Below are 23,969 nucleotides of genomic sequence, written 5' to 3' on the forward strand. Positions count from 1 at the left end.
CTAATTTCTGCAGCACTTCTAACTGCTTGTCTTATATGTATTTACTTCTGTAATTTGTGGTCCTTAAAACAGTTTTTTACACCTACTGTATTGCTTTGAGATGCTACTTTTAAAGGTGCTATACAAAATAAAGTTCAGTATTACTGTTGTAGTGGTTTGATGGGTTTACTGAGACAATTATTAATTGTAGCAGTAATCACGAGGTTGTTCGTTGGGGCTTTTAGAAAATCAATCGTCAGAACAACTAACAACGCACATACACGGGTTCAATACACGAGATACATTTATTAATATAAATTGTGCACCAAACATATACTAGTCTGCCTGGATACGAGCGGCAGACCTTACTGTGAGGGTTATCAATATACAAGTTATATAATCTCGAAGAGATGCAAACACAAAGAGATACACAACAGAGAATATATGTCAATATATATCGTTCGGTTACCAAATCGCTAATCAGTGTTATTACCCACTGTTACTCTAAACTCGTAAGTAAATACATTACTCATTAATTAAATTGATAACAACTTGTGTTGAGGTACAATTGAATTCTCGAGACCCAATGTAGAACATGGGGTTTACTTATCCACTGTGTATGGATTTGGAATTTCCCGGCACGAACACCAAACCAGCTGACAGGCTCTGTTGCAGCCTCTGTTCCAGCGGTTTTCCAATGGGCTTTGTCTCGGCGTCCTCTGGCTACCGGCCAACCAGTCAAGGTGCAGCTCGGAGTAGGACGGGCGGAGGAATCTGACTGCGGCGCGCAGGTCAGTCGTTGCTCCGAGGGGATCTACCAGCAGTCCGGCTGGCTAGTAGAAAGTCTCTATGCACAGAGTGTGACCGCGAGTCCTCACAAGTCACTCTTTTGCCTGGGAAGAAGCTGGCTCGTTCCCGGTCCAGCGCTGCTTCTGAATAAGCTATTCAGGTTTTCGACGAGGGTCCAACTGTAGGCTGCCATTGATCAAGCTGAGCATTCACATTGGTAGAATTCTGAGTATGTACGGGATCCTGGCCTCACGCTTAGAACAAAGTCCAAGTCCCTTTGCAGACAACAGCAGTTGTCACGTCATTGTCTCTGAGGATGCGCGAAAATGGCCAAGGAGAGCCCCGATCTGAACTTGCGCTCCCTTTTTGACCAAGACACAGATGTGTGCTGATTGGTTGAGAGTTTGGCGGGCATTGGAGACCCACGTGGTATTACCACGCCCTGCCAGTCCCAGATTGGTTGGTCAAGGTGAGATATAAGTCACTTACTCTTGACACTTAAGAATGCAGTCCAGATGTCCATTTGGCACTCCCTAGACTGATAGGCACCAATGGATGATCATTGATCATGATAGCCAGGCTTAGCTAAGTGCATCCCCGTCTGGGAGCTGTCCCTTATCAAAAGAAAACATCTTAAATCAGCCTGCATGAATACTTTCTCTGTGGCTGCACCACAGAGATGGAGGGTGAGATGGGGCCTCATTTAGGACAGCATACCAACGCTTAATTCTGTCTTATTAACAAGCATTGCCAAAAATAACAGATGACAATGACAAAAATAATCAGATCTTACCTTGTTCAGAAATAAAGATCTAAACTACACTGCTTTGTCATTCTTCTCACACCCTCTTTGCAAAATGGCTTTGCATACTGCCCTATCTTGTTAGTTTTATAATTATTCTGAAAATCTCCTTCTTGAAATGAGTCATTTCTAAATACCTGTTTTCACTGTTAACATCTTGCAGAAACTCTGCAACAAAATATACACTGACCTCAGCCTGACAGCTGCTGAGTCCTAAGTTCATCTTGCTACCAACATTGAATAAAAAAATCTTTAGATTTTTCAGTTATGTCTTTATTTAGTGGTTCTATTAGTGACAAAGGCTAAATTACTTTCTTCAAAAATGGTCTTTTATGTGTTACAAAAAACTGACTTGCTTTAACAAAATATATTTATAAATTCTTTCCCTTGGTAATCTACCTGAATGCCCAACTATCTGAGAAGCCTTCTATTGCTATTAAATTCCTATAAGGCTCTCTGACCGAATTGCTCTGTTTTTCTGTGTTCATTTTCTGACTCTCTATCTCATCAAACCTTCATACTCTACCTGCCAGAAATGTACCTGTTTATTCAAGACTCTCACTCTCTGCCAAATTTGCTTCAGGTTCACATGTTCTTTTCTAACACACAGCTTTCTTTGATTTTTCTTTGTATATCTAGGTGTTTGCAAGTGTTCCTTATGAGGTGACGTTTAGGCCATTATTCAAACTTTACCTCTCATACATACACATTCAGTAGTTTCACTTCTCATATACAGCCAAATGCTCTCACATTCACTAGTTTTACCATTCACATACACACTAAACACTCTCACATTCACTAGATTTACCTCACATATACACATCAAACACTCCTTCACAATGTGAACATGAGAGACAAAACTAGTGACTGTGAGTGCAATTTATGTGTATGTAAGAGGTAAAAATAATAAATATGAGAGAATTTTGCGTGTGTATGTGAGAGGTAAAATGGAAATTCTGAAAGCATTTTACGTGTGAGAGGTGAATTATGGCCCAATGTAGGCGGTCCATCTAAATGGCACAATTTGGTTTGGCTGAGAAAATTTATCAACAAGCTTTCTCATTTTCTGGTGCGCTACAAGATGGAGGAATGAAATCAGCCTTAACCGCAAGAAGCACTAAGCCAAGCTGTAGCTTTAATTAATAAAATGTTAGTCAAACCAAAATCAATAGCTGCATTGTCATTGGCTACAACACCCGAAGCAGAAATAAGTACTTTATTTCAACTTAATGGTGGTGGCGCCAAAGCTGGGACAGGAACGTTAACACCAGTATCAGCTTAGAGGCAGTCTGTACAATACAAACCCCATACAGAATCTTCAGCAGCAGAAAAAAGTAAAAAGATATTATATGGAATTAGATTTAGAATGGTCATTGTTCCAACCTGACATCAATTCATCTTTGAATTGACTGCAACAACACAAGCCGAGACATTACTCAATAGGAACAAGTAATAGGTTTATTCCATGCTGAAAAAAAAGAAAGAAAACAGAACGTTTCAGCCATGAAGTCTTCTTCAGGTGTGAGCCTCACACCCAAAGAAGGCTCCACGGCCGAAACATTGTGTTTTCTTTCTTCTTTTTTTCAGCATGGAATAAATCTATTACTTGTTCCATTGCAGCCTACGCATGCTGACGCAGCTCCCCACCTGAACTATTGTTTGTTAATAATGATTTGACAGTTATACCACTTCTCTGTAAACATTGAGTTCCTTTTTGATGAATAAGTGAGCTCACTAGAACTTCCTGTCTAGCACATACGTGTATTAATGACTGCTGAATAGGATCAGAGTTCAATGAGATTAATTGCTTTAAATACCAATAGTGTATATGTCACTTATTGTTTTTTCCACTGTCATTTTGTCCTGCAGACCTATATTGTTCCCAGTGCTGCTGTATTTAAAGCAGAGAAAGAGGCCTCTAAAACAATAATAAAGTGCTCAACAGATCTATACAACTTACAATTTCTATTAAAAACATGCTGAAAAGAGAAGAAAGGAAACAATGTTTCGGCTGTGGAGCCTTCTTCGGGTGTGAGCCTTCTTCAGGTTCCTCACACCCAAAGAAGGCTCCACAACCGAAGCGTTGCGTTTCCTTTCTTCTCTTTTCAGCATGGAAAAAATCTAATACTTGTTTCTTTGCAGACTATGCATGCTGATGCAGCTACCTACTTGAACTATTAAAAAACTTTTTGTCAGCTGTGCCTTTTGAAAGCAGGCCCATATTTCAAGGCTGGAAAGTTTTGTTACAGTGAGACACCTGAGTTGTTTTGAGTGTAACAGGTTTTACCTGTGTAACCTCTACATAGTCTACTTAAATGCATGATACATCTTTCATAATGTATACCTGCCTTGTGCATGAACAAGTTCTACCAGAGAATATCTTAAAACAGATGTCACTGCTTTTATCTCCTGTGTTAAACAGTTTGATAGCAAGTAAACAGCTTGAATAAAACAGCTCTGAGAATGCTAGACAGTGAGCAAATATAGTCTTCTGTTAAACCAGCAAGCAGACAGCAATAATCAGGGCAATCAATACAATTAAGTCTGACTTCAATTTAAAAAAACAGTACACTGTTGGTGATCTTATGTAACTGAATATGGGTAAATGTTACTCTTCACTGAATCATTAAAATGCAGCCTGTACTGAGAGATCATCTCTAATTACTATGTCCTTACTATGGCAAAATATGATTAAACAGAATGGATTAATTCATCATAAACTGCTGAAAAATTAAAATAAATGTTAAAAGGTGAAGTGTGATTTATGTAGGCTGTCCTAAAAAAATATTTTCCTTTTTACAGCAGTGCCTTCAAAAGAAAAATTGATCATCTTTAAATTATCCTTTTTATTATCATAAAAACAGCATTTGTGAACATTTAATAGAGGCTTCCTATACAAAAAGCATCACAAAATATACTGTATTTTATAAAAATACTTCATAGTACTTAGAAAATAGAATGATCCTAAAGACAAAAACAAATCTTATTTACACACTTGAATTGCCTGGTGTAAGAACAGTAAAAAATACCAGCATTATTTCATGTCTCAGACAAAGTGTTCTCCAAATCACACAACTTAATAAAGAGAAAAAAAGTTACATTTTCTTTTCTGTCAAAGTCAGGAGGATCACTATCATACTACACACTAGCTTCTCCACTTGACAGCCTAACAGAGCGCTTTTTCAACATGCCTCACCTGAGAAAGTTCTGGAAGAAGGGTGTAGCCCATACTCATTCTCCTCCCTGATAATGTTCTCTTCAAAGTCTTGGCCTTCAACAGGGACTACTGTAAAGTTGGTAGGCATTTTCACACCATGTGCTTTCTATATCTCTTTTCTTGTGCTTCCTATCTCCCTCTTTCCCTCTAACTGCTTCCAACAGTTCGAAGGTCTAAGTTTCACCTCTATTGCTTAGATACTGGCCCCATGTGATCACTTTTCCAAATAAGGAGAGTTGCACAACTCCTCCCTCCAGGCTAGAAGTTCACCACACTACAACATCACGTCATCAAACTCCCCCAGAATCAAAGACAGCACTGTTTTTACTAGAACCTTTTCCTTAAAGTGTTTCCAATAACTGATTCTAAATAGAGACTGCTAAAGGCAAACAGAAGCCTTTTCTGTACTGACTAGAAAAATAATTATACTAGGCTTGTTTAAACAGGTAGGGATATGCAACACTTCTTGAGTTTTGTTTACACCCGTTTACTTGCACTGTGTTAAGGCACTGTGGTTTTGAGTCTCTTCAGAAGTTAGCTGTCGCCTAGCAAGAGCTCTGAAATTGTCTACAACCACTCCCAGAGACTGTTAAAGTCTCTAAAGCACTAATATTATTCAATACAATACAGCCAATAAAGTGATCTTATCTTATCATAAATTTGTAGGACAGAATTAATGCTCGATATTTAGGCAGACTCTTATGTGCAAACAAAAGTAAATGGGGTCCAACGTAAGCACTGACGTGAAAAAGTACAGGTCATAACAGGGCTTTTTTAGTTCATGTGTGATGTTGAACTGGTTATAAATAGCAATAAATATATTAGTTAAAAAAATCTTTGAAATATTTTGGTTTAGGTGGAAATGAGTCACAGGCTCATGTAAGGATTCTATTTTTGGTGTTTCAGCATTTTTGTGTTTGCAATTTTATTTTTCCTTTATAAGAAAACCAACAACAGGGTGCCTCCTAAAATTCAATTTCCTGCCCCGCCCTGCTCAACCAAACGTCTTCTTTTCCATTGTTTACTTAGTTTCTTTTTATGGTAATCATAGTTAACAGCTGGTGAGAAGAATGAGGATGAGGTCAAGAAAAAAAAATATGGGGAAGACTGTGAAGCAATCTGCACCACAATCAGAATATGGTCACGTCTTGCCTGACATAATTTCAGCCCACTGATCTCATAAAACTACTGAAAGTAACAAAGCACATGACCTTAGAGGATACAACTGCAAGCCTACAATGTTTGGAGAAGAGGGACTTTTTCCTATATCCCCAAATTCTTAAATTTCCTGCTGTTAGTCAGTTTGACTTTGGGAGGGGGAAACACTTTTATTTCCAAAACAAATGCTTTACAAATGTTTGTCTGACGCATTTTTATTTTTTAATGCTCCCAGTCTGATAGTACTTACAGGATAGTTATTGACTGCAGAGATTCAATTGATAATAATGCAAGCAGAGATGGGAGAAATGGCCATTGGAAATACAATTCCTATAGAAAGTTTTTCTATAGGAATTGTATTTCTATAGAAAGTTACATTAACACTTATAGCCTTATAGCCTGACATCAAGACAAACTAAATTATATTTTATTTACCTTTATTTACACATTTTAATACACAACGCCCTAATGAATTTTTTGTACACTCTGAAAAATAATTGCAAGCAAAAATCTAGAAAAATGGGCTGGATAAGGGTGCACACCCTATAGTAACAGTAATTATAAATTATCTTTGGTGTAACTCTGTGAGCATGAGCATGTTTGTCCTTGTATCTGCGATATAAGGTCTATCCCTGAGATGGACTGGCGTCCTATCCTCAGTGTACCGTGCTTTGTGCGTGTTGCAAGCCTGGACAGGCTCCAACTCCCCTGTGACCTTGAGTTAGATGAAGCAATCAGAAAATGGATGGATGTATTTATCAAAAAAGCCTTAACAACAGTAAGCAGTCATATCACCCTGCAACTCACAACTGACAACCCACTGAAACTCAGCAGGTGTGAGCCTGGTCAGTACCTAGATGGGAGACTTCCTGGGAAAAACTAAGGCTGCTGCTGAAAGAGGTAATAGTGGGGCCAGTTGGGGGATACTAACCCTGCAATCTGTGTGGGTCCTAATGCCCCAGTAGGGTGATGGGAGCACTATACTGTAGTATAGTAGAATCTGTAGTATCATCCTTCGGATGAGATGTAAAACCAAGGTCCTGTCTCTCTGTGGTCATTAAAAATCACAAGGTGTTTTTCGAAAAGAGCAGGGCAGAGCTGATGTGTGGTGAGCGTTCTGGCGCACTATGGCTGCCGTTGCATCATCAAGGTGAATGCTGCACATTGGTGGTGGTGGAGGGGAGTCTCCATTACCTGTAAAGAGCTTTGAGTGGAGTGTTCAGAAAAGCGCTACAGAAGTAGCAATTATTATTAATTAACAATTAATAAATGCAAAACCAAAGAAAGCAATAATTATTTACTAAAGTTGAAGCACTTTGTCCAGTTATACAAACAAGACAACATTGCTATTTTAATTAAAAATCTGTTTTCCATTTGCTCAGGACACACAAGTATTTGATATTGTAATCACACGTTCTATTTGACTATGTGAATTAACTTTCTAAGTAGTGAGTCATTAAACTGAGATAATGTCTTGGCAGGCATTTTAAAATCCCATTATTTAATTTCATTCAAATAAATGTAACCTAATTTCCACAAAACAAAATCAATGAGTAAGAACTGAGTAATTAATGTGGTAAGCCTAATGATTAGCTGCAGGTTTAGGATTTGTACTGTGCCACAGAACTTTCTACATGGGTGAATCCACCAAAACATTTTCAGGCTCTCTAAGCACACTTTCACATGTTATAGGGTAAGTAGTAATCACACTACTACTATTACTTTACTGTAGCTCTTATCCAGTCGAACAACTATTTTTGATAACTATTCAAAGCAGTGATAAAAAACAGAAAAAGGATAAAAATAAATGATTTATTATGCAAAGGAACAAGTAATAGGTTTATTCCATGCTGAAAAAACGAAGAAAGAGAACACAACGTTTCGGCCGTGGAGCCTTCTTCAGGTGTGAGAGAGACAGGGCAGTAGGCAAAGGTAAAGTAGCGGGAGAACAAAGGTTGGGAGGGAGGAGGAGTGAGAGGCGGGAGCAGGGGACAGAAAGAGAGGCCAATCAAGAGGTGTGAAGTCAGAATGGGTGCAGAGAGGTGTGAAATGAAACTTCCAATGAATGGAGAAAATTTAAAAGAACAGTAATCTGTCGTTAAGGGAAGGGAGAACGTGTGATGGCTGGGCATTTACTGCAAGAGATACAGTAAATAAGGTTGCTGGAGGTACAAGATGCTGTCTGGGTGATCCGGAATTGTCCTGAGGGGCCTTGAATGAGTGTGGTGGTGGCTGTGTACTTGCAGGACTTGCAGTACTTTTCCAGCAACCTTATTTACTGTATCTCTTGCAGTAAATGCCCAGCCATCTACATTGGAGAAACAGGAAGGAGACTCGGAGACCGCTTCAGAGAACACGTCAGGGCTGTGAAGATTAAAGATCTCTCCAAGCCCATTGTTTCTCATTTCACCTCTGACGGCCACGACCACACTAATCTCTCCGTCTGTGTTCTCAAAGACGGTTTTCCGAACTCATACATCAGAAAGACCACCGAAACTAAAATTATTCTGCAGTTAGGATCACACATTCTCCCTTCCCTTAACGACAGATTACTGTTCTTTTAAATTTTCTCCATTCATTGGAAGTTTCATTTCACACCTCTCTGCACCCATTCTGACTTCACACCTCTTGATTGGCCTCTCTTTCTGTCCCCTGCTCCCGCCTCTCACTCCTCCTCCCTCCCAACCTTTGTTCTCCTGCTACTTTACCTTTGCCTACTGCCCTGTCTCTCTCACACCTGAAGAAGGCTCCACGGCCGAAACGTTGTGTTCTCTTTCTTCTTTTTTTCAGCATGGAATAAACCTATTACTTGTTCCTTTGCAGCCTACGCATGCTGACGCAGCTACCCACCTGAATGATTTATTATGTACAATTTACTAGTTTGTTCTTCTATTCTTCAGGTGATCATCACCTGTAGCTGAACTCACAGAGAAACAAAACCTTGGCCACCCCTAAAGAGCTCTTAACTTCAGAGAATGAGAAGCTTTGTCTGATGTTTGAATTCTAAAGATTTATCATATTTTATGGAATTTATACTTAAAAGCCAGTCGAGTTGCATTGTGTCACAATGGTTTAAACTGTTGCCTCACATCACTGGGGCCCTGAGTTTCCTCTTGGGTTTGCTCTGCTTTCCTCCTTCTGAGAATTTTAATTCTGGTTTGAGTCTGTGCAACCTACAATGGTGCATCCCATCCAGGGAGTATCCTGCCTTGTAACCATTTCTTGTTGGGATAGGCCCCAGCTAAACCACAACCCTGTATTGAACAGTTAGAAAATGAACTGATGGTGGCTTCTGGTGATGCTATGTTAATCCCAACAATCTCGCCAAATTTTAAGTAATTTAAAACAAACACTTAGTGTTGGGTGACAACGTACAAATGAGGAAGAGGATGTAAGAACACTCAAAACTACCCGACAAAGGATTTTGAAGAGGAACAGGGAGACCGAAATAGTCCTCCCCCTGCTCAGCGGGAGTAAGGAGCCAGTCCGAAGGACCTGGAGACCGCGAATCCCGCGTGAGCCTCAAAAAAATCTTGAAACGAACTGAAGGATTTCAGAAGGGATATTGACAAAAAATTAATGGACTTTACGGAAGAAGTAAACAGAACGAATAAGAGGGTAAACGAAATGGAAGAACAAATTGAGCACACCAAGGCGTGGGGTGAAAAAACAGAGGCGTACTTTTAGACCTGCTGCGGAAACAGAAACAGTGAGAGGCCAAAATAGCAGATTTGGAGGGCAGGTCGAGGAGACAGAACTCGAGGATCCATGGAATACCGAAAGAGGGTCAATAACCAAGTTCATTGAAACATTTATTAGAAGACAACTTGAATTCCCCTCTGAGATCAATCTAGAGATTGAAAGACCTCACAGAGCTCTGGCCCCCAAACTAGTGAACCCCCAGTCCAGATGAAGATCTACTGTCATCAGGTTTCTTAGATTTAGAACCAAGGAAGAGGAAAGAACATACATTTTAAAACACCTTTTCCAGCCAAACTAGGTTTTTTTTGACTAGGGTGTCCAAACGTATATATAGACTAGAATAGGTTAGAGACCGAGACTAGCTATTAGAAACTATAGTATTGTATTAATTTAGGACCTTCTTTGAAAAGAAGAGGATTAATTTTTTTCTGGTTCCCTAATTCCCCGAGCTTTTTATCGGGGTGCAAAGGGTGGGGTTATATTTTGGACCCCCCACGTGAAGCCTTGAAGTTTAAAAAGTTTTTTTATAGTATTTTGTTTTCGTAGTATAGTTCAAAATGTCAGCATATTTGAGAGATTGGGAGGTTTGAACACCAATAAGCAGAATTACTCGTTTAAATGATGTCTTCACCGGATATTAAAGTATTTTATTTTAATGTAAATGGTCTGCATAATCCAATTAAAAGAAGTGGAACACTAATAAAAGTTAAGCGAGATAAGGCCCAGGTAGTGTTTCTCATCTATCTGACGCAGAACATGCTAAATTGAAAAGGATCGATGGGTTTTGATAAAGTATTCTATTCAAAACGGGACGTAAAAGGGCAGTAGCTACTGTATACTCATTCCGTCAACAGTTAACCTTGAGTGTTTGTCAGAGATTAAATACAAAGATGGTAGATTCATCCTTGTTAGAGGCGAAATAGAAGACCCCCTAATTACATTGTTTAATATCTATGCACCACCAGGAAGCGATAAGTTCTTTTTAAAAAAAGTGTTTGATTTAATAGCTTCAGAAATAGTAGGAGTGTTAATATTTGGAGGAAATTTTCATCTTTACTTAAACCCAAAGTTAGATACTTCTAAGAATTGTAAAAGGGAACTTAAAACATTAGAGAAATACGTAAATAGGTCTATAGAAGACCTAGATTTATTTGAAGTATGGAGAGATCTATATCCTACAGGATGGGGGATTATACACATTTTTCTGCAACTCACAATTCATACGGTAGAATAGATCATTTTCTTATGTACAAACTAGACAGATCAAGAAAAAAGGACTGTGAAATTGGAACCTTGGATTTATCTGACCATGCACTAGTTTATCTGACATTAGACTTAAATCTGGACAAAAGCATACTGCTTGGATGATGAACTGTAGTGTTCTGAATGATAATGATGTTAAAGAGCAAATTACACATGAGATTGAACAGTTTTTACAGAATAATGATACGGGAGAGGTTTCCGAAGCAATACTTAAGATGTACTTAGAGGAAAACTTATTTCCATTTGTTCATATAAAAAGAAAGTAAGACAAGCCAAATGAAGAGTGTTACAGTACAATCCAAATTAAAAACTATAGAACAAAAACATAAAAAACACCCATACAATACGCAAACAACTATTGAAAGTTAGAGAAGAAATAAATAAATTTCAAATCCTAGAGGTAGAAACAAAACTAAAATTGCTAAAGCAAAGTTATTACGAATCAGGAGCCAAATCAATGAAAATATTAGCAAGAAGATTACATAAACATCAATCCAAATCTACAATTCCTAAAATATTGAATCCAGTAACCAACCAAACACATTCTAAACTAAAAGAAATACAAACAACCTTTACAGAATACTACAAAAAATGATATTCCAATTCTGAAACTCAAAATAAACAAGATATAGTTCTTTTATTAGGTGGATGCTGCACATTGGTGGTGGTGGAGGGGAGTCCCCATTACCTGTAAAGCACTATATAAGTGTAAGCAAATATTATTATTATTATTATTATTTATTAGAGTCACATAACCTGCCAATTTTCAGTGAGGAACAAAATAACATATTAACTAGAGAAATAAATGAGGTGGAAATTAATAATATTATTTTAGATCTTAAATGTAATAAACCACCAGGTACAGATGGCTTTCCAAGTGAATTTTATAAGACATTCAAAGAACAGTTGGCTCCCCTGCTCCTGTCCACTTGCAACTGGATAAGAGTTGCTGGAATGAAGCTGTCATTCTGTTATCCCAAAAGAAGGAAAAGATCAAACTAGGTGCGAGTCGTTTCGCCCAATCTCTGCACTTAATGTAGATTACAATATTTATGCTTCAGTAATGGCCAAAAGATTAGAGAAAATATTACCTCAGATAATAAATTTAGATCAAACCGGTTTTAATCAGAACAGACAAACACAAGACAATATTAGAAGCACCCTTCATATTATGAAGCATATTAATGATCAAAGGAAGGAGGCTGTTTTAGTCAGTCTAGATGCAGAAAAAGCCTTTGACCGGGTCATTTGGGACTTTTTATATCAGACATTAGAGATTTGGATTTGCTGATGAATCTATCAATATAATAAAAACAATTTACTTAGACCCTACAGCACAAATTAAGATCAACGGACATCTTTCTAAGATATTTTGTTTGAAAAGAGGTACAAGACAGGGGTGTGTCCTGTCACCTCTCTGTTTTCTCTGTAAATAGAGCCTTAACAAAATGGGTTAGACAAGACTCAAAAAGTAAAGAGCTAGAAATTAAAGGACAAGAACATAAGATCGCATTGTATGCAGACAGTGTCCTGCTATATTTGGATGACCCTAATGAATATCAGAGTCATGGATCTTTTGAAAGATTTGGTCAGGTATCAGGGTACAAATTAAATATAGAAAAAAATGATGTTTTATGTTTAAATTATAATCCCACAGATCAAATAAAAGAAAAATTTAAGTTAAATTGGCTATCACCATCTATTATATATTTGGGAGTATGCTCACCAAAACATTTATTAAAATTATTTAATTTAAATTTCAGCCCTTTAATACGTAAAATAAAAGATGACCTGGCTGGCTGGAGTTTACTGCCACTTTCACTGGGATCTAGAGTAGAAGTTATTAAATGGAATATTCTACCCCGATTACTATATCTTTTTCAGTCTCTTCCAGTGGAAATCTCATCAGAACAATTTAATGAATGGGATAAAATGATTTCAAGATTCATTTGGAACGGAAAGAAGCCAAGAATTGAATTAAAAACACTACAACTGACCAAGGAGAAAGGTGGTTTAGCCCTGCCTTGCCTAAAGTCATATTACCAAGCAACTCAGCTTAGAACACTAATCTGCTGTTGTGATAGATATTATACTGCAAAATGGAAGGAGATGGGAGTCTTTGATTATGGGTGAATTTCCAATACAGATGGTCCTGGGAGATATATCATTGGCAGAAACTATATGTAAAACAGCTATACCCTGAATAACATACCAATTAAAATTTGGATTAAGATAATAAAAGCCTATGACTTAGAGAGAGAGGTTAAAATATTAAAAATATCAAGGTGGATAGTTCCCAGAAGGGAAATCTGACACACGATTTAGGATTTGGGCAACGAAAGGGAATAAAGCAATATGTACTATGATGAAACAGGATTATTTGAAAAACTTTGAAGACCTATCACAATGATAAAATCTGGAAAAAAATATTTGTACAGATATCTTCAAATCAGACATTATATAATAATAATAATAATAATAATAATAATAATAATAATAATAATAATAATAATAATAATAATAATAATAAACTTTATTTTATATATATAGCCTTTAAGGGTGGCTTCTCAAAGCGCTACAGAGCCTGAGCATGAGGATTTTAAAGTCAACAGGAAGCCAGTGCAAGGACTCCATGATAGGAGTAATATGATCACTTGTACTAGACCTGGTCAGGATTCTGGCTGCTGAATCGGACATACTGCAGTTTGTTCAAAGTAGATTTAGATACCCCAGCAAATACAGCATTACAATAGTCAATTCGAGAGAACACAAATGTATTGATCAGCTTTTCAGCCAAAGTTAGTGATAGCATAGGGCATATTCTATCGATATTTCTGAGGTGAAAAAAGATGTTTTGACAGTATTCTGCACATGTGGGTCGAATGTTAATCCAGAATCGAATAGCACTCCAAGGTTTTTCAATTTAGACTAAAGCTCAAGTACAGAACCATCCACAGATAGGGTTACAGGATTGGTTTTACAAAGTTGATGGGGGTGCCAATAAACATGACTTCAGTCTTGTCACAGTTAAAATGAAGGAAATTTTGAGTCATCCACGTTTTTATGTCAGAGATGCAATCAGATAGAATTGCAGATGGTCGTTGTACCAGGGTGCAGGGCGAGAGAAGAAAATGGTTCAAGTTTTTAAAGGAGTAAAGGTGTCAAGGGTAGATAAAAGAGCACTGTCCAGTAACTGTATTTTGTCCTCTAGAGGGTCAGAGGAAGAGAAACAAGATAAGGAGGACAGAACAGAATTTGCAAACCTTGGATAATCAATTGATCGCCAGTTGCGAAAATTTACAGAGTGTGCGGGGGAAGTGTTAGAAACAGATAATTCCAGATTGAAGAGAATAGCTAAGTGGTCAGAGAGGCCTAGATCAAGGGGAGAGCAGTGGGAGACAAAATAATAATTTGCAATAATTAAATCTAGGGTGTGTCCTTTATTATGTGTAGGGGTACAAACAAAGTAAGATCAAAACATCTCAATAGAAAAAGGAAGTCTTTAGCCAGACTGGAAGACCCTGAGTCAATGTGTATATTGAAGTCCCCTAGAATAAGGATCCTTTAAAACTTAAGGCATAAAAAGTTTATACCTTATGTTAATTATATAAACAGCTGGAGAAAACAACTCCATATAAAGGAAGGCAATAAACTGCTTGATAATTTTATAGCTGCTTATCAGCAGGGTAACTTGAGAAAAATAATATCAAAGCTGTACATATGTAGATTTCAACAAGGATCTACAAGTTCACGGACTTGGAGAAAATTCTGTTTGAAGAATCTGACACATTTTTACTAGCCCTAAAATTCAAGTCAAACAAAAAGGCAGCAGTTCACAGTGTAGGAGGTTATGTGGAGAGCAAGTTGGGACTCACTCACGCATATTCTGGTCATGCCCAACAATACAACAGTACTGGAAATCTATACATACAACCCTTAACAATATAGTAAATGTGAATATACCATTTGAATTTTCAGTTGTGTATTTGGGCAATTTGGACTTTGACCATATTGAAGTAAAGGATAGATAATAAATCACAGGAAAATGGCTTATAAAAGAATCTCCCACACGTGAACAACGGGTTAATGTTGTGAATGAAAATAGTTTATTTTATAAGCATGTATGAACATATTGCAACAAAAATGAAACATGAAGGCAGATGTTTATTTTGTTGTTTGTAAATCTTTTCATTTCTAAATAAAACATTTTAAAAAAAGAAAATGAATGGATGGATAAAAAGTAAGGCTGCTTACTTAGTGTCAAATTTACAAGGCATACAAAAAATCAATAACATCTGAACATGCCATATCCATGTTACTTTTTTGTTATAGGTGTACAGTCAGAATTCAAAACATTAAATTTAGGCAGACTTGAGATACACTATACTGACTGAATAGGGATCATGTGACACAAAGATGCTGTAGAGTGAAGGTGTTCAAGTAGGGACCTGCATCGGCTGCATTCCATGCTGAAAGAAAATGAAAAAGGCTGTGGAGCCTTCTTCTGGTGTGAGGGAGAGAGAGCCTTATTTATTATTTGCTACTTTCATTCTCTCCATCATAGAGAGAAGAAAGCTCCACAGCCAAAACGTTGTGTTTCTTTTCTTTGTACCTTTACCTATTCCTTTGTATCTTACACATGCTAAAACAGCCCCCTGTTCAAATGTCTAATTTCTACAGTGACCCACTAGGCCTTCCACTAAAACGTTCTCTAGATCTTTTCATCATTTGTTCTCCTTTCTCCTATGCCTTACAGTATTTATTTGCTACTTTCCCTCTCTCCCTCACACCTGAAGAAAATGTTGTGTTTCTTTTCTTTACAGACTGAATCATAATAGGGTTTTTAAACTAGGGCCACAACTTAAATGCTTCAAGCCTAAACTTATATGACTGCCTGTTTAGCTGTGCTCTTGAGTGTGTTTTTTAGCTTAGATATATACAACTCACAATAAAACAGCTCTGTGAAATTTCACCTGTCACTATTATTTACTCTACTGTGTTCTCTATATTATCAGAAATAATCTTAGTCAAGTCTGCACTCTCAGCTGCTCATGTGCATTAGTACACAGCAAGACAAAAAAATAAAAAAAAATGTTGCAGGGGGAAAATATTGAAAGGGATAATATTCTATGCAGATGAAGAGGAGGTTCTACCTGGGAAAAAATACAAAAAGCTGGATTTATCAGATGAGTTTCTGTTTTATACTACTGCAATTATACAACGATAGCACATTTCAAGACCATGCGAGTTCAGATTAACTTGCAGCTGATGACTCTTCACCTTCAGTCCTGTACATATTTAACATATTTCAAACCTAAAATGTTATAAGATCTTAATGTAAGCCCTAATAATAGATAAGTTAACAAATGAGACAGAACAATGCTATATCACGACTGGGCTGGCAATGGCTTTCCCCAGGAGACTTTGAGATCCCCATGAGTGACCACAGTGTTCTTATGGGTCTAAGGATTTGATCGGGCTGCCTTTAAATTAGACCCACCTCTTACCAATAAAGCACCTAATCTACAGATGCGGCCATTCAAAATGCATGGAGTACAGTGTATTAAAATGCAGTAGGTGTGGTGCATCACAACACGTCATACCGTGTCACCCGCAGTTATAATAGTAGTATCTGGAATCAACTTGTAAAACCGCTAGGTGGAGCTAACCACCAAAGCTTTTTAAGCTAAAAAGCTTAATCTCTCATGTACTGCATTTGAGCTGGCACCAGAAAATGCCCGGTTTCAAATTCCGGTCACTGCTGGAGGACAAACTTTTTCCAATTAAGATTTAAACATTAAAAAGTCGATATATTTTATAAAAGCCAGATTGCTGAGGTGGACAAAAATATACATTCTTCCACCTTCATCATAAATATTTTAATTATGCAGAAATGTTTTATGCATCAAAGTCTTTACGGAAGATACTACTAATAGTATTAATAATGAATGACCTTGGACAGACTGTAAGCTCAAAGCATTACCACTTTCTTTGTAACCATCTGCATCAGCTTAACTGTTGCGACACGACAATACTTAATTTTTTCATTGCCAAAAAGTAACACCACAGCATTTCATTGATCCAATCACGCAGTTGTTTCCAATCATACAAAGTAAGTTTTGAGAATCTCTGATTCACAATGTCTTTCAAATGCTCATAACCGCTATTAATTTAGGAAAATAAACATATCATGTAAACTGTATATGGCTGGTATTGGTAGTTTAAAGAATAAATACACACCAGCATTCCACTTTCTTCCTTGACATTTTAAGCATCAAAGTCTTTCATTTGGTTACATACTGTGGTCATTTTGGAAAAGTTTTTACGTGCTCCTTCTGACTATATTAAGTTTATATACTTTGTAAAAAGTTACAATGTTTTGACCTTTTCTACAAATATTTACGCTCGTTATCGCAGTAAAAAACGCGTACTTTTTAGAATGTGATTAATAGGGAATATAATATGGAATTGCCTAACTAAAGAAATTAATAACCATATAATTATATTCATGTACTGTAGCTCAAATCCTGCTAAACTAAAAATTAGACACAAGAAGAGTATTATTGGACAATGTTGTGAGGCTCTGGTGGAATTTCTCTGTAAACTGAAGAGTTATAGAGGAGACACGTTGTGTATTGCCTCTTTTTACACTTGTAAAAAATAACATTTCAATGTTAATGTGACATGGAAGATATTAATAATGATGTAGCACTTTCAGGCTCACATGGGTATGCGCCCTACACCACTGTGTGATCAAACCAGGGCCTCCAGCATAACTCAACAGGGAACTCAACAGGGAACCAGCCAGCCAGTTGAGCTACAGTGAGATCTGCCCTCAACCCCGGCATATCAGGTCTCTGCTATTCATAGGGAAGGCAGTGACATCACCACGCTGGCAAGCCAGCTCGCACAATACCTTTAATGTTGGCCATACAGCATACGCATTACAATGTCCTTTTAAATCTGAAGCTGAAAGTTTAGCCTTTCACTTATAAAACCACTAAATAAAGACATAAATATAGAAATCCCTACATTACAAACTCCAAGCGTTTCATTTTGTCTATTGCTATAATACTGACAGCAGTGCAGTTACAAGGAACATGTCAAAATGTTTCCAAAATAACCAAAATTGAACGATTTGAGGGTTTTGATAATAAAAGAGAAATCATAACAATGACCCCGTGTTGCTTAATGCTATTTATGTTTACCCAACCTAAAGAAGAACAACTAATTCAACACAAAAATACTTTTTTTTTAAATTCACAAAAAGTAGAGCCACACTTTCTTGTTTAACCGGACTGTTTTGTTTCTGCACAGACTGTTAAACCAAAGGAAAAGAGCGCCTCTTTCTTCGAAGCATTTAGTTGATCCGATCACGTATTCGTTTCCAATCGTACAAAGTAAGTTTTGATAATCTCCGATTCACCATGCCGATAATGGTTTCCCAGAGATTGCAAGGCAAGGCCCTTTTGCCACTGGGCCCACAGAAATTTACGGATGTAGTCCACTCCCAGTAAATTTCAAAAGTCACAAGATTTTTTCCCAACTATGCCGATGCACTGAACGTATAATCCCTCCTCCTTCTCTTGATTGATGGGCTAAAATTCACAACAGTAAATAACATGTTCTACATTGACCTTTTTATTAAGTGATAGACAAAAAGCAGGACATTGACTTTCTCTGCTAGCTCGTTGAAGAAGTAAGTAGGCAACTCAAAGCTCGAAGCCCAGCAGCAACAATAATTAGTACAGTGTGTATTCTCCTGTCACGGTATAAAATAGAACAATGCAGAGTACATAACGTGGTTATGTTTGCAAATGTTGCAATAATTGTACAGTTTATGCTTTTGGGAACACATTCGTTTTCAAGCAGGTAATTGCTCACTTCTGCTGCCGTAGAGTGTTTTGGAATCTCTCCATATCATTATCAACAATGAAAATGTCTCTGGAATAGGCATACTGTATAAATGATAAAGTGGGACTCTGGAGAAAAAAATTGCTACGGGAGCGCATCTGCAATGAAAGTAACCGGTTTGACATGTACAGTAAAATGTGACATATATGGAGCGTTAAATACATATTCTACAGTGTGAGCTCATTTGCAAGGCTATTAAAAAAGGTTGATTGAGTTAACAGTCCGGTTGTGGCAAGTTTCGACTGTTTCCTGCCAGACGAAAGGAACCTGTCTTTCATTGGAAAGTTCGACTATTTTAGTCGTACGTGAGAATATAATATAAATACACCAAGGGATTTGGTTAAGTTGAGTTCCCATTACAAAAAAAAAAATCTGAGAGCCTGTACTACAACAGCCATAATATGGAGACAAAGACTTTTTATGGGAAGAGACGTGGTGCTTCAGCTGTCTCGGCTTGCAAAGTGCAAAGGGTAAGCAAATACACCAGGCTTCATCTGAAATACCTGATTATATTTCATAATACAAGGTATTATTGCTGTATTGAATTATACATTCTATTATAAATATTTCTTCGCAGCCTGTTCTTCAGGAAAACACTGCACACACAAAATGATCTTCAAAGACTACCAGGACAGTAAAAAAGAAAGACGGATGACAAGAAAAGTTTATTTTGACATCTGCTCCACAACTGCTGAATTCTACTGTGTTACTTTCTTTCTTACATGTATTCTGTTATCTTGCCACAGGCAGTGGGACTCTGCCCTGGGCCACTGGCCAGGGTCCCAACCTGTAAAAGCAACACCTGTGTGAAGACTTTTCGGCAGCAGCGGGAGCAGTACGAGTCATTGCTGGGAAGGGAAGGGTTGGAGACACAGGATGCAGATACAAGATGCAGAAGCTGGAGACAGTATGTTCCGGCAGTCAAACACTAGGTCAGCTGTCTCCGAACAGACCATCTCCTGATAAGTGCTTCTCCCCGCCGCACAGTTTGCTGTGCCTGGCAGAATGTGTATCTCCACACAGCACCCAGTATCCACACCCAGCAGAGAACACACCGCCTCAGGACACTCCATTCCGGCCTCTCTGCTAGCCACTGCCCAGGACTTGGCTGGTGCGGTCCCCACTGTCAATCTCCCCTCAGGAAGCACCATCTACACAGCAGAATTCACAGATGCCAATGCAACGTACAGTTCTCCCAGCCTTTTCTCCCAGTGTTTTCACAGCCTTCACTTTGTCGTTTTTACACCATTTCTTTGACAGGAGTATAAACTATTATTAATCAATAATTAGTATTAAAATAAATTGTTGTACTTCCACATCTTGTAAAAACATTAATTTGTAAGACTGTGTTTAAACAGACATTAGATCTGACTATCAAAAAACCAGGGTTCACTTTTTTTCTGTCTCTCACCCGCTGAGATTCAGACATAGAATGGTTAAAAGTGGGAACAGGTTAGGCAGGAAGAGGGAAGGGAGGGGGAGGCATCATGCCACCTCTGTGACTAAAGAAAGTGTCAAATAAAAATGGCTTGAGCGACATACAGAGCTGAAAACGTTTAGTGCAGTCTTCTCTGGTTTAAAGGTACACTCCTTGTGGAAGAATTTTCACCTCAAACCACCTAACACATGGAAGCAAACTGAATCCAAGATTTACTTGCAAGAATAGCGATTACAAACATTAAAGAAACATACTTGCTCTATACTGTTATACTGTACAGTGTATTAAAACACTCTATGGTCACTACACTGTGAATAACGCTGCCCACTAAACCTCTTTTCCACAATTTCACAAAGGGCAAGGTCACGTAGCTGATTCACATCTGGATCCAATTTTATCTTGCATAAATGCAGATATTTGTCAACATATTTACTAAAACTATCCAACTCAGTATTTATGCATAGTTAAAATATTGATGATGAAGGTGGAAAGTTGTGTACTTTTGTCCAACTGAACAATCTTGCTTTTATAAAATATACCGACGTTTTCATGTTTAATGTTTAACATGCTGTAATACAGTTTAAAATAATTGAAAGGCTAAACGATATACAACTTGAATTCTTATCTCTATTAATGCTGATATTCAAGCCTTGGTAAGGTATGGTGGTGGATCGATGTTATGGGACTGTTTTGCTTTCACTGGTCCTGGGGTTTAAGGTATCATGTACAGGTATCGGCATCATGAACTCTACCAGATACAGATCCAGCCATTCAAACTGAGCAAGTAACGCTGTGTTAAAATGCGGTGGGCACGGCGCAATATACCACATCATACCGCATGGTAATTGAAATATGATAATAGTATCCCGAAGCACCTTGTAAAACTGCCAGGTGGAGCTAATAAAGCTTAATGGCTCATGTACAGAATTTCAGCTGTCTCCAGAAAATCCCAGTTTCGAAACCCAGTCACTCCTGAGGGACAATCTTTTTCCAATTAAGAATTTTAGTTCTATACTGTTTAGACTTTTAATAATTTTAAACGGTGTATTACAGCATGTTAAACATTAAACATTAAAAAGTCTTTTTTGCTCAGTTGGATTGCTCAGTTGGACAAAAGTACACAACCTTCTACCTTCTTCATAAATAATTTAATTATGCATATTTTATGCATAAAAGTATTTAATTTGGTTACTTACAGTGGGTTATGGTTTAACGTGCTTGTTCTAACATTATTAAGCTTTTATTCAAAGTTGTAATGTTTTATCCTTTTCTTAGAATATGTAGTAAGGACATTGTTGCTGTTATTGTAAAAAGATCAATGTTGTTGCGATTTAACGTCACTTGATAGTTTAATACAAATATGTATATGGAATCGTGTAACTAAGTAGCTAAAGTATCACAAGTGGACGCTTTGAAAACATTTTGACATTCGTTTCTTTTTTAAAAAAAACTTCTATTGTAGTTAGTTGTAATGAGCAGTGTAATGTAACAAGCTGCACCCAGGTGGTTTAAAGCAATCAATCAGAGCATTACGTTTGGTTTGTTTCTCATAGGGCCAAAAGCATAAAAATAGTCCATTATTGTAACTTATTATGAACATGATGTGTCTCTTCCAGGTTTACACCTATAAAAAATCTATATTTTGTCTTAATCAAAATGTCAGCAGCCAGTAATTAGCCAACAATTTAACTTGCATTTTTTTTTAAACTGTACTATATAGTACACCGCCTGGAATTGAACCTGGTCCATCAGCGTCATTCAACAGGGAACCAGCTTGATGAATTATTATATGTGATGGTTTTGTGTTTAAGGATTTCTTCACAGAAATCTTTAAATTAAATGAGGGAGGGGGGAAGGATTTTACTTTTAAAAAACAAAATCAAAATTAAGATACACTGACGTGTTCCTGCCTAAACATTGCATGACTTTAAAAGCTGTGAAAATCTGGTTAAGATAGTTAAAAACCACTTTGTATGTGCTACAAAGTTAAATTCAATACAGAATTAGAAATAGATTCTTGGGCTTGTGCTCTCACTGCTCCAGTCTTGGTTCATCCTTCACCACATGAGCTAAAACCCAGGTCTCCTGCATCGCTCAACAGAGGTTTTGCCAGCTGAGCTACAGATCTTCTTCAGCCTATGCAGCCAACATCCCTGTTATATGCAGGGGAGTGGAGGGCTGTACTGTCACTGCGCTGCAACCAGCTTGTACCATCTGTATGCCTGCCGTTTGTTACAATATTAATAATGAATGACCATGGACGAGCTGTAAACTGAACAGTTAGAGGAGACACGTTGAGTCTTTTCTTTTCGGCTTGGAATTTAACCTTTACAGCTATCCTTTTTTTTTACATAGCCGGATGAGTAAAAATAGATTGGATTAATAACTGGATTAAGAAAAGTTATTTCACACATACTTTAAAACCATATGGCTTTGGAACAGCAGGAGGTGAGACCCGGCCGGGGGGAAGGGGCAGTATTTTGATTTTCCTGCGGGAACCGTATTCGCTACAATACTATAATGAGTCCCTGAGGCATATAATTTCAGAATTATAAAAAATAAACCTTTGTTGAGTTTGCACGAGAGACAAAGGGTACCTTTTGAGAAGTTGTGTTCTGCTTGCAAAGATTTTGACAAACAGCTAATTTTGCTTGAAGATTTTAAAATCTGTCTGTACTGTTGCTATATTGAATTGAGCAGAAAGTCACCTGGGTCTTAGTTTGAGGTGAAAATTCTTCCACAAGGAGTGTGCCTTTAAAGCGGAGAACACGGCACCAAACTTTTTCAGCTCTGTATGTCAATCATGCCATTTCTCTTTGGCATTTTAGTCATAGAGGTGGGAAGACCCCTCTCCTCTCCCCTCTCCTCTTCCCTCTGCCTGCCTGACCTGGTCCCATTTTAACCATTCTGTGTCAAAATCGCAGCGAGTGAGAGAGAGTAGGGAGAGACAGAAAAAAAGAGATCCCTCATTTTTTGATAGTCAGATTTAACGTATGTTAAAACACAATCTTGCAAATTAATGTTTTAACAAGATGTGGAAGTGCAACAATTTATCACAGTGTGAATTTTAATACTAATTATTGATTACTAATAGTTTGTGCACCTGATGCCTGACTTTATTTAGATGTATATAAAATATTGAACCGTGACATAACATTCAGAAATACAATCCAAAATAGTCTGTGATATTTGTGTAGATGAAACTTTTCTAAAATGTATTCTTACAAATTAAAAATGATTTAAATCTATAATCTTTCCATGTTTAATGTCATTAGAAAGTACAATAAGCCCCTGCTTTGTTTAATGATGGTTTCAAATATAAAACTAACTGGTGAGAAAGCTATGTTTAATGATAATTGAAAGATTTCAAGTTTTATTTACATTCCATTACTAAGTTTTAAAGGCAGACATGCTCAGTGCCATAAACATTGCAAGCTGCAGAACGGTCTCTTCTCTGACTGAGCTCAGTGGACAGTGCGATATTTTCTCAACCACCTGCTAATTTGCTTCACACCACGGTAATTTGCTGTACCAATGGGCTGTTCAGAAACACAGCTGAGATGAACATTTTAAAAATGTTTCTAAAGTAATTATACGTGAATGAGTCAAATTAAAAATTAAACATTAAATCCACAACGAAAGTGGATTACTACCAGCTATATTAATACATATATTTAGATCCTTAAATTAATATTGTTATTAATTTC

The 23,969-nt window shown here is 37.4% G+C and overlaps 1 protein-coding gene across 4 annotated transcripts in view; it reads right to left on the reverse strand.

The window, feature by feature from the left end:
- The window catches only part of slc12a7b (solute carrier family 12 member 7b), a 162,469-nt gene that overhangs the window by 121,809 nt on the left and 16,691 nt on the right, over window positions 1-23,969 (reverse strand). Inside the window, exon 1 of one of the 4 annotated variants that reach the window (XM_069191102.1) lies at window positions 4,767-5,007. The exons of the other annotated variants lie outside the window; for them this stretch is intronic. Coding sequence (XP_069047203.1) covers window positions 4,767-4,875 — 109 coding nt within the window. The 5' untranslated portion in view covers window positions 4,876-5,007. Of the gene's footprint in view, window positions 1-4,766; window positions 5,008-23,969 lie in introns of those variants that run through there. 4 annotated transcript variants of the gene reach the window in all.

The sequence above is a fragment of the Lepisosteus oculatus genome, chromosome 6 (assembly GCF_040954835.1).
Source record: "Lepisosteus oculatus isolate fLepOcu1 chromosome 6, fLepOcu1.hap2, whole genome shotgun sequence".
Classification (NCBI taxonomy): domain Eukaryota; kingdom Metazoa; phylum Chordata; class Actinopteri; order Semionotiformes; family Lepisosteidae; genus Lepisosteus; species Lepisosteus oculatus.